At 44.1% G+C, this 12,165-nt stretch overlaps 1 protein-coding gene across 1 annotated transcript in view; it reads left to right on the forward strand.

Annotated features, from left to right (window-relative positions):
- The window catches only part of USP16 (ubiquitin specific peptidase 16), a 51,965-nt gene extending 40,311 nt beyond the window's left edge, over positions 1-11,654 (forward strand). The window contains exons 14-18 of the mRNA XM_040338844.1: positions 3,034-3,853; positions 5,515-5,606; positions 7,633-7,719; positions 11,002-11,158; positions 11,243-11,654. Of these exons, the coding sequence (XP_040194778.1) occupies positions 3,034-3,853; positions 5,515-5,606; positions 7,633-7,719; positions 11,002-11,158; positions 11,243-11,367 (1,281 nt within the window). The 3' untranslated portion in view covers positions 11,368-11,654. The remainder of the gene's footprint in view (positions 1-3,033; positions 3,854-5,514; positions 5,607-7,632; positions 7,720-11,001; positions 11,159-11,242) is intronic.
- The last annotated feature ends 511 nt before the right edge of the window (positions 11,655-12,165 follow it).

A 12,165-nucleotide genomic window follows, 5' to 3' on the forward strand; every position in this document is an offset into this window, starting at 1 on the left:
GTGCGGCCAATGAGAGATGATCTCATATGTTTACATATGAGATCATCTCTCATTCCCGGCTCTCGCAGACAGCGGTGCTGTCGGGGAGAGAGGAGACGGATCTGTGTCTCTTGTACATAGAGACACAGATCGGTCACCCCCCCACCCCCACAGTTAGAACACTAATTAGGGTACACATTTAACCCCTTCCTCACCCCCTAGTGTTAACCCCTTCCCTGCCAGTCACATTTATACAGTAATTAGTGCATATTTATAGCACTGATTGCAGTATAAATGTGAATGGCGCCAAAAATGTGTCAAAAGTGTCCGATGTGTCCGCCATAACGTCGCAGTCCCAATAAAAATCGCAGATCGCCGCCATTTCTAGTAAAAAAAAAAAAATTTATACAGTAATTAGTGCATATTTATAGCACTGATTGCAGTATAAATGTGAATGGCGCCAAAAATGTGTCAAAAGTGTCTGATGTGTCCGCCATAACGTCGCAGTCCCAATAAAAATCGCAGATCGCCGCCATTTCTAGTAAAAAAAAAAAAAAAAAAAAATAATAATAATTCTGTCCCTTATTTTGTAGGCGCTATAACTTTTGCGCAAACCAGTCGCTTATTGCGATTTTTTTTTTTTTTTTTACTAAAAATATGTAGAATACGTATCGGCCTAGACTGAGGATAAAAAAAAAAACGTAAAAAAAAAAATTGAGCTATTTATTATAGCAACAAAGTAAAAATATTTTATTTTTTTTCAAAATTGTCGCTCTATTTTTGTTTATAGCGCAAAAAATAAAAACCGCAGAGGTGATCAAATACCACCAAAAGAAAGCTCTATTTGTGGGGAAAAAAGGACGTTAATTTTGTTTGGGAGCCACGTCGCACGACCGCGCAATTGTCAGTTAAAGCGACGCAGTGCCGAATCGCAAAAAGTCCTCTGGTCAGGAAGGGGTTTAAGTGCCCAGTAAGGAAGTGGTTAATGCATTCTATGCATTAAGGTAAAAAACCTTCTCTCATGCTGCAGACCCCCGTTTTACTTACCTGAGCTTTGTCTTTCTCGCCTCCGGATGAGCACACCAGCTACGTTGTGTCATTGTCGATTAATCTTTTCATATTTATGTAACAATTTAAAAGAGACAGCGCACCCAACCAGCTATAGTGACATTTCTTTGGGTGTTGATGTATCTAAATACATTTTAGAGTGTTGCTTTCTCTGAGAAATTCTTTTCACTGTGTCATTTAACCACTTCAGCCCTGGACCATTTGGCTGGCCAAAGAGTAGGCCACTTTTTGCGATTCGGCACTGCGTCGCTTTAACTGACAATTGCGCGGTCGTGCGACGTGGCTCCCAAACAAAATTGGCGTCCTTTTTTTCCCACAAATAGAGCTTTCTTTTGGTGGTATTTGATCACCTCTGCGGTTTTTATTTTTTGCGCTATAAACAAAAATAGAGCGACAATTTTGAAAAAAATGCAATATTTTTTTACTTTTTGCTATAATAAATATCCCCCAAAAATATATATAAAAAATGTTTTTTCCTCAGTTTAGGCCGATACGTATTCTTCTACCTATTTTTGGTAAAAAAATATCGCAATAAGCGTTTATTGATTGGTTTGCGCAAAATTTATAGTGTTTACAAAATAGGGGATAGTTTTATTGCATTTTTATTAATTATTACATTTGTACTACTAATGGTGGCGATCAGCGTTTTTTTTTTTCGTGACTGCGACATTATGGCGGAAACTTCGGACAATTTTGACACATTTTTGGGACCATTGTCATTTTCACAGCAAAAAATGCATTAAAAATGAACTGATTACTGTGAAAATGACAATTGCAGTTTGGGAGTTAACCACAAGGGGGCGCTGAAGGGGTTAAGTGTGACGTCATCTCTGTTTCTAACTGTAGGGGGGTGTGGCCGTAGATGTGACGTCATTGATTGTGATTCCCTATAAAAGGGATCACATGATCGATGACGCCGCCACAGTGAAGAACGGGGAAGCCGTGTTTACACAAAGCTCTCCCCGATCTTCAGGTCCGGGGACCGATCGCGGGACTCCAGCGGCGATCGGGTCAGCGGGTCCCGCGGCCACGGAGCTTCGGACCGGGTCGTGCACTGCTGGGCTTAAAGGGCTTAAAGACCCCAGAAGAGGAGGATCGGGGCCCCTCTGTGCAAAACTAATTGCGCAGCGGAGGTAAGTATGACATGTTTGTTTTTTAAAACCCTGAACCTTTACAACCCCTTTAAGACAACAATTTGGACACTCGTATTCCAGATGTGATGCATACAAAGAATACCACCTTGTGGGTAAAAGAGAGAGGAATGTTTCTAGTGGGTTTAAACCTTGGTTCCCTGTCTACTGATGGTGTAGTAGTAGTAACTGATAGGCCCAGGTACTGGCTAAACAGGTAAGGAAAGCCAGCGCTGAAATCAGCTGGGCCCCTACCTTGGTGATCGATGACAGTTTTTTCAGTCCTAGCGATTGGCTGCAGGCCCAGGCACGGTTACCGAGGAGTAGGTCGCATACTTGGAAGTGCCAAGTTGTTCTTGCTAGCTGCAGGAGAGCAAGGAGTGGCAAGGGATTGCAAGCTTCTGAAGTATGGCCAACCCATTCCTTAACCCCTTTTTGCTGGTTGTACACAGATATGCGACAGCATGGTGGTGGGTGTTTTTTAAAGCCGAGCTGCCACATATATGTGCACAGCTGGTGCTGCTGTTCTGTACTGGGTGCATGCTCACTTGACTCCCACCGCACATCAGAAGCCAGTGGGATAGGCTTCCAATCACTGTAACAGCCAACCACAGTGATCACATGGGCCAGAAGACCATGTAACACCTTTGGTGTGGTACAAACTGTTAAAGGGGGCTCCCAACAGCTGGAAAGTGTTAAAAGTGAATGGACATCAGTGTAGCAGTATTTATTTTCTTTTTTTCTTTTAGAAGTGATTGTAATAATACTGGCTATGCACTGTGTGATATGTTTTGTTCTACTTCTCTTCTGTAAGCTATATTCGTACCTTTGACTGAAATCTGTTACCATTCCGCAGACTCAGCGGCGACAGCAGAAGATAAATGATAAGACCGTGCTGCTGATTGATCCGAATGTGAGTAATAATGAGGATGAAGACTTTATCCCTGACAATAACAATGTGCTGGATAATAACTGTGAGCAGCAAGAGGATACCTCAACCAATGGACTGTCTTCTGGTATAACCAGTGAGGTAGATATGGAAAAGAAAGAAGAAGATTTAGGACATTTGGAAAACAAAGAAGCATGCCAAATGAACATGGAAAATAATGCTGAGGCCGGCTCTAAAATTCTGGAAAACCAAAATAATTCTGTGACAGAACAGGAAATTAGTCATGATCTGAATCGGAGAAGCCCACATAATTCTGAGCCTAGTCTGGAAAGTGAGGGTCAGCCCAGCAACAAAGTGACTGTGGTTCTGGAAAACGGAGACGTCAGTCAGGCTAACATGGATAGTGATGAGGTGCAAGAGGAGAGGTCTGAGAGTCCTGAGACAGAACAGGATTCAGTGGACGAGCAGCTAACAGAAAACCTAAATCGGCTTAATTTGAGTTCAGATCTAGAAAGGCTAAATCTGAGCTCAGATGTTGAACTTAATGACATTGAGATTCAAATTATAGAGGAAGTGCCCACCCCACAGATCTATGAAGTGGTGAATGAAGACCCCAGAACTGCCTTTTGCACCCTCGCAGACCGCAAGGAGCTTCAGCTGGATGAGTGGTCAGTCCTCAGTTGTCTCTATCAGTTTACCCGCAAGGAGGACCTGGTGGGGAACAACCAACTACTGTGTAATACGTGTACACAGAGACAGGCCAAGACAATAAAACACCACAATAAAGGTAGGAAATGCTGATAGTGCCTATGTTCCACACATCTGGTGCTCTTTTTAGTAGAGGTTAAAATAAGGTGCTTGAGCCTGTAAGATTTTATGTAGACTGTGCTACTGGCTGCAGTTATGAGCAATTTTTTTTGTTAACCACTTAAAGCGGTTCTCCACCCTAAAGTGGAGTCCCGCTGATCGGAACCCGCCCCCCCCCCTCCGGTGTCACATTTGACACCTTTCAGGGGGGAGGGGGGTGCAGACACCTGTCTAAAGACAGGTATTTGCACCCACTTCCAGGCACACACGCTACGGACGAAAGACGGGTTTTTCTGACTTCCCGTCTGTCGCCCGTTGTGTGCTGGGAACACTCGGCTCCCAGCACACAGCGTGTGAGCCAATCGGCGGGCGCAGCGCGACTCGCGCATGCGCCGTAGGGAACCGGGCAGTGAAGCCGCAGCGCTTCACTTCCTGGTTCCCTCAGCGTGGATGGAGGGGGGAGCAGCAGAGAGACGAGCGATCGCTCGTGCTCTGCTGCGATCAGCGCTGGACTCCAGGACAGGTAAGTGTCCTAATATTAAAAGTCAGCAGCTGCAGTATTTGTAGCTGCTGGCTTTTAATATTTTTTCCCCATGGCACATCCGCTTTAAGGACCGGAAGGATTTGACCCCTTAATGACCAGGTTATTTTTTGCGATACTGCACTGCGTTGCTTTAACTAAAAATTGCCCGTTTAGTTAAATATTTTCATATAACCAATGTGCGATCATGTGACCGCCCACCGCTCTCCTTCCCTGATCTACGGACTACAGTGGGAGAGGCTGAGTCCCCCCTCTGACATCACCTGGGCAGTCACGTGACCGCACATCGGCAATGTGAACGAAGGCATTTGGCTGCCGATTTAAAAAAAAAAAAAAAAAAACGCACTCTGTAGAACATGGGCTAGCAGGAATTGAAATCACTAATTTATTACAGACTAAATGGCGCCGGGAGGGGAAGAGACGGCTCCCTACTCCTGAGCTGACAGAGCGGTATGGGGAGAGAAAGAGAGAGTAGAGCAGCATGATGACGGAGGAACGTAACCTGTCCACAATATCGTGGATCAGCAGCCATGATTACTGTGGTCAGCACACTAAGAGGGACACGGGAACAGGCAGAATCAACCAGGTAGATTACAACATAGAAATGGGAAAATGACACCGCAGTAGCACTATGTGGTTTGAGACCCCTGCTTCAAAGGAACAGTAACTTTTTTTTTTTTTTTTTTTTTTTAGAGTTACAACCACTTTAACTGTCCAGTTTTTTTTTTTTTTTTTTTTCTTTTGTATCCCATTTGGGAATAATTCCCTTCACTTCCTGACCTGTAGACACAACAGAAATGAAGTGAAGAAATACCATCTTAGACCGTAGTCACTGGACCAAGTGTCCCCACTGAAAGGCCATCCATCTGCTTATGGCCACTATGATGGGGGAATCCCTTAAGGTTTGTCTTGTGTTGTGGACCCTTTCTCAGAGAGGTAACAGAGATGGAGATAGTTGTTGCTGGACATGTCAAGAGATGTGAGACCAGCCCACCATTGTGACCTTGTTTACTGAAATCAGTTAATTAAAGAACCTTTTTGTGCAGCTGTAAGTGTTCATAGTTGTGGAATTCACCGAATTTTGTGTCTTTTCTCCGTAGAGAAGAAGTTTGTTTACACCAACGCCAAGAAACAAATGTTGGTTTCGGCTCCACCTCCTATCCTGACCCTCCATTTAAAGAGATTTCAGCAGGTATGTTTTCTGTGGTGGCCCCATTAGAGGACTGCAGTGCAGATGTCTGTGATAAACTGGCACAAACTATGAATATTTTACTTTTCTTGCACTTGTAAATGGATTCTTGAGTTGGCTTTGCTCGCCATTCAGGCAATGTATGCACCTGTCTGTAGTAACCAGGGGGGAGCGTATCGGATGATTTTATTTAGTGTTGTCAGCTAACCAAGTTAGCAGTATTAGGCTGGGTTCACACTACGGTTTTCCCGTCCGTCAGCCGCATACGATTTATATGGAAAACCGTATGCGGCTGAAACGGACGGGAACGTATGGAACCGCACACATGTGCGTTTTCCATTGACATTAATGTTAAAGGAAAACGTATGCGTTTGCCATACTGTTTTAAAAACGACCGCAAAACCGTGGTTGAACACGGTTTTGCGTACGTTTAAAAAACGTTTTGCCAACAAATCGTACGCACCCGGATGCATCTGAGTGCATACGATTTGCAATGCATTCTCTATCTATACGTTTTCCCGTCCGGGCCCGTGCGTTTTCAATACTGAAATCGTATGCGGCTGACGGACGGGAAAACCGTAGTGTGAACCCAGCCTTAGGCTGATAAAAGAAAGGGAGAAAGTTGCATTATTATTTATTAATTTGTATTTTTTGCATTAAGATGAAAACCTATAATGTTCAGATATAAATATACAAGCTGCTGTCATTAGCCTCAATCTGCTTCACCACTGTGTGGGTGGCATCGTTTTTCTAGGTCACTGACTGACTAAGTAGTGAACCAGCAGAAAGTTGACACCCCTGGAGTCTGTCCCTTTAAATAATTTGACAGTGGCCGCTCCTGTATTTTTGTGCCCAGGCGTTCACTTTGAAAAGGAAATTGAAGGGGTTGTAAACCCTCATTATTTTTTCACCTTCATGCATCTTATGCATTAAGGTGAAAAAACTTCTGTCACTGGGCAGCCCCCTGGCCCCCCCGTTTTACTCACCTGAGCCCATTCGTTCCCCCGCCAGAGACGTGCCTCTGGCCAGGGGGTTCGCGGCTCTTGACTGGATAGATTGATAGCAGCGCAGCCATTGGCTCCCGTTGCTGTCAATCAAATCCAATGATGCCGGGGGCAGGGCTGAGTCCGGCATTCTGTGTCTATGGACGCAAATGCTGGACACTGGAGCGCGCCCGCACGGTAAAACACAGGGAGAGCGCTTCTAGGGGATTTACTGATGCGGGGAGGAGCCGGGAGCACCGTTGGGGGACCCCAAAAGACGAGGATCAGGCCCACTCTGTGCAAAATGTACTGCACAGTGGAGGCAAGTATGATATGTTTTTTTTTTTTTTTAAACAAGGGTTTACACCCCCTTTAACTGTGGAAGCCTTTCCTCAAAAAGACAAGCAGCAAATGACTAGTCACCAGTGTTCTTGTGGTGTAGGTTCAGCTGATTGTTTCCAGGTTACTGACTTGCTATACTCTGTCTGCATGGTGTATCTGTGTTTGAGCAGCCAGAGCTTTGTTTCTTCATGTCACTTTACAAAAGTGAAAAAAATAAAATAAACGCATAGCCACCAAGCAAAGGTAGGAACAAGCCCCAGATTTGCTCTGGGTCCTGTAGTTTGCAGCTCGGTCACAGAGTAGTATCCAGACAGGCTGAGCTGCAGTGCATATTTCTGTTACTCTACTGTGCATGCTTACAGAAGTTGAGTGAACACTGAAGACTCATCACTGTCTTCCTTCACTGTACCGTCAGCAGGGTTGCAGTGCAGAACCGTTAGGCCAGGGACCTTGCTATTCTGGCTGGTAGGGGTTCCTAGATGAAAATACTGCCTGAACAATATTACAGATCCTTTGTAGGTCAGACATGCTCTTATATTTATTTTAATTATTAACTTAGCTGCTTTCCAGGAGTTCAGCTTTAATAGAGGTGTATTATGTATAACCATGACCCAGCATTAATAACGTTGTCAGGTTTAGACTATTGACTATTATTTGCTTTAAAACTAACTCAAGTGGTAAGCTTTATTTCTTTCAATCCCCAGAATGGTTTCAATCTTCACAAGATTAACAAACACATCAAGTTCTCGGAAGTCATTGACCTGGCTCCCTTCAGTACAGTAAAATGCAAGGTCAGTAGCAATTGCCACAATATCGGTGTCACCCAATGTTTCTTCTAATAACCGCACTATGGGGGTAGATATAGAAGTGCAACGCCTGTTTTAACCCCATTTGTGCCAATAATTGCACTGCGTGCATTGCGGGGCATTAGTGGTGCCTCCCTATGGATTTGCATGTGAAGACACATGTCGGGGTAAACTTTGCCGTGGCCACAAAGTGAAGCATCACGCTCACGCCATGTTAACATCCCCATCCGCTGCCTATTGCAGCTTAAAGTGATATTAAAGGCTTGGCTTTAAAAATAAATAAATGTCATGTCCTACTTGGTGTAATGGTTTTGCACAGAGCAGCCCAGATCCTCCTCTTCTCAGGTCCCCTGCCATTGCTCCTGGCCCCTCCCACCTGTCGAGTGACTTGCAAAGCAAGCGGCTTGCACCTGAGCAGGCTCGCTCCCAAGCCGCTGCTCTGTGTGTCCATTCACACACACCGCTCTCTCCTCATTGGCTCACTGGCTGTTATTGACCACAATAGGAGCCAATGGCACCTGCTGCTGTCTGAGCCAATGAGGAGGGAGATCCCCAGCGAGCTGAGGCTCTTGTGCACATTGCCAGATCATGAAGGGGCCCAGGTAAGTATTAGGGGGGCTGCTGCACACTGAAGGTTTTTTTTATTTTAATGCATAGAATCCATTAGGTAAACAACGTTCTGCCTTTAGAATCACTTTAAGGGAGGGCGGTTAGCAGGTGGCAAAAACGCGGCTTAACCGCACATCTTTGCTACCCTCCAACCGCTAGTCTAAATGAGACCTTACAGTGGAAATGGATGGCTTTGTACTGGTCAGATATGGTACTCCTATGTAACGCTTTTATAGCCAATTTGTAGAATTTACAATTGGCTAGAATGTGTATCATTCATGAATGAGGGATCAATAACGGATCCTTTTGTCTTGGGAGGAAATGGCTGTGCCCCTTTGTCATGTTGTCATAGAGGGGGGTCCCCTATTGCCATGGAGGTCCAGATGCAATAGCTTAGAAGCCAGGCAGAGGACTACTGCAGTACTGTATTAGATGTTTGCAATTGGAGATAAAACTTTGTCAGAAATGTAGAGAAGGGTCTTGTCTGAAGAAATTGTGCCAGCAAAAAAAATAAAAATAGGTCAGCTGACACTAGCAAAGCAGATGCTGCTAGTAGGAGGTTTTATCTTCGCCCGGGCCAACTGTTTTTTTGCCAGTGTCCATTCCTCCTGTAAGTGGTAATATAACCAGTTTAGGACTTCATGTGTCCCTCGATGGACAAGAAAATATACTGTATTTATTGGTGTATAACACTCACTTTTTCACCCTGAAAATCGGGTGCAAATAGTGTGTGCGTTTTATAAACCAATACTGCAATTTGGGCTGCCTCAGAGGGAAGGGGTCGGGACAAGCGCTGTCAGATTACATACAGCGAGAATCTCCTGTTTACACAGCGGCTTCTGTAATAGGAAGTCCCGTCTCCTGGGCCAGCATTGGACCAGTGTTCTGTCCATCATAGAAGCCTGTCCAGGAGGCAGGACTTTGTATTAAAGAGATTAAATGAAAAAGGATTGGGAGTAGAGAAGGGAAGGGAGGGAGGGCTGGAAAGGGGAGGAGGAAAAAAGGGGGAGAGGGAAAGCTAGAATACAAAGGGATAGCACTCACATGGGCCACATCCGTATATATAGTAGGAGGGAAACAATAACTACAGGTAGATATTGATGGTCGGACTTTGAGGCCAAGGAAGTATGTTTAAAAAATAAAGTTTAATATCATCATTATATTACAAAAAACACACCATCCGGTGCTTCTCCGGGCTCTCCCGTGCCATTGGGGGCCCGGAGAACGAATCGTCCGGGGCTGGCAGGAAGCATAGAGATGACTGGTGACCAGATGGTCACCAGTCATCTCTATGACCGTCGGAGGGCGTGATGTGATGACGTCACGCCCGGGTCCCCGTAAGTAAACAAAGCCGCAATTGCGGCTGCTAAGCAACAGTAATCATGAGATCGGTGAATTTTTTTTCACCGATTTCATGCTTTTCAGCCTGGAGGAGAGATGCTGGGTCTTATTGACCCCGCATCTCTCCATAAAGAGTACCTGTCACACACATTCCTATTACAAGGGGATGTTTACATTGTAAAAAAATAAATAAATATGTAAACAAAATAAAATAAATAAAATATATAAATATGTAAAAAAAATAAAAAATATTTTTTTTAACGCCCCTGTCCCCAGTAGCTCTAGCGCAGAAGCGAACGCACACGCAAGTCCCGCCAACATATGTAAACGCAGTTTAAACCACATATGTGAGGTATCGCCGCGTGCGTTAGAGTGCCAGCAACAATTCTAGCACTAGATCTCCTCTGTAAATCTGAACTGGTAACCTGTAAAAAAATTCAAAGCTTTGCCTATGGAGATTTTTAAGTACTGAAGTTTGGCGCCATTCCATGAGTGTGCGCAATTTTAAAGCGTGACATGTTGGGTATCTATTTACTCGGTGTAACATCATCTTTCATATTTTACAAAAAAATTGGGCTAACTTTACTGTTTTTTGTTATTTTTTTAATTCATGAAACTGTTTTTTTCCAAAAAAAGGCGTTTGAAAAATTATTGCGCAAATACCGTGCAAGATAAAACGTTTCAATGACCGTCGTTTTATTCCCTAGGGTGTCTGCTAAAAAAACATATATAATGTTTGGGGGTTCTGCGGAATTTTCCAACAAAAAAAATATGATTTGTACATGTAGGAGAGAAGTGCCAGAATAGGCCTGGTATGGATGTGTGTATAAAAGCCCGGTACGGAAGTGGTTAAACATACTTCCTTGGCCTCAAAGTCCGACCATCAATATCTAATTGTAGTTGTTTCCCTCCTACTTTGTATTAAAGAGGCTGCCGAGTTAACAGGAGATTCTCGCTGTATGTAATCTGACGGCGCTCGTCCCGCCCCCCTCCCTGTCCACTCTGAGGCAGCAGTAATCTGAGGTGAGGCTGCAGATAGGCATTAGTCAGGCTGCATTCATGACAATGGTGAGGCTGCATGTGGTCATCGATGGGCAATTGTGAGGCTGCATTGATGGGCACTGACCCTTATTTTGCTTCAAAGTTCTCTTTAAAAAAAGAAATTCCTGAAACTTCCCTCCTAAAATTAAGGTGCGTGTTATACGCCTGTGCGTATTTATATGCCGATAAATACGGTAATTGGTTGTTTAAGAATGCAGATATGGTAGGATAAAATCATCCAAACACAGTCTGTTCTAATTCTTACTCCCCTTCCAGAATATCTCTGACGGAGAGGACAGACTTCTGTACTCCTTGTATGGAGTGATTGAACACAGCGGGACCATGCGTTCTGGACACTACACTGCCTATGTAAAATCGCGAACCCCAAACCCTCATCTGTGCGACCTTGTACTTCGGGGAGAACTTCCTGAAGGTAAGATAATATATGGGTGGTTCAGAAGGTCAACCCGATAAGATAAAGGTGTGAGCATTAATTTTATCTTTTACTTATTTTCAGTGCCGATTAAAGAGCCTACAAAGGGTCATTGGTTCCACATCAGCGACAGCCACGTACAAGCGGTACCACTAAACAAAGTGCTGACCTCACAGGCCTACCTCCTGTTTTATGAGAGGATACTGTAACACATGCAGATGGATCTGCTAAAATCTCTATTGCCAAGGAATATTTATTGTATAAGTGCACCTGTCATTTAAAACTGAACAGGAATAAGACAGGGAATGGCAGAGACACCATGCTTTGTCTGTCGAAGTGACAGGGAGAAACCCGAAGGATAAAGTAAAGTTGAACAGGTGACTCATCTCCTTTTCACTCTTTTTTACACCCAGCCTCAGCACACTGTTACGATTGTATACAACAGGGTAGATTTAGGACTTTAAAAAAATAAAGGGAGTGTCTGAGCAAAAAAATATATATGCAGTAAATCTCTGCAATATCTGCACATTGCTTCCCGTTTTGTATATTTAAAAATGCTGCAAGTACAGAAAAAAACTGTTGTTCTGCCAGAAATCCAGTGAGCTCCTAATTTCATGGACTGAGCTGAAAATCCTGCCCTAGCAGCACTGAAATCCCAAGCCCTGTCTGAGTTTGTCCTTGCTAGACTACAGAACACCTACCCCTATGTTATAGAGACTGGGGGAGGGGGTTCCTAGGGAAGAACTAAGGCAGGGCTTACAGTAGTTCGAAAGGCTCGTACACACGATCGGATTTGCATCGGACAAATCTGTGGATTTTTGTCCGAAGGGCATTGGCTGTGAACTTGTTCTGCATACAGACGGCAGAACTTTTTCAGCCAACATGCACGAAACAATGTGGTTTTTCAGCTCTTTGGTGCCAACCTTTTTTTTTTTGCAACTTCTGCTAACGTTGTCTGATGGTTAGTCCTGGTTCGGAGCATGCGTGGTTATACTTTGGATTTTAGT

The sequence above is a fragment of the Rana temporaria genome, chromosome 2 (assembly GCF_905171775.1).
Source record: "Rana temporaria chromosome 2, aRanTem1.1, whole genome shotgun sequence".
Classification (NCBI taxonomy): Eukaryota; Metazoa; Chordata; class Amphibia; order Anura; family Ranidae; genus Rana; species Rana temporaria.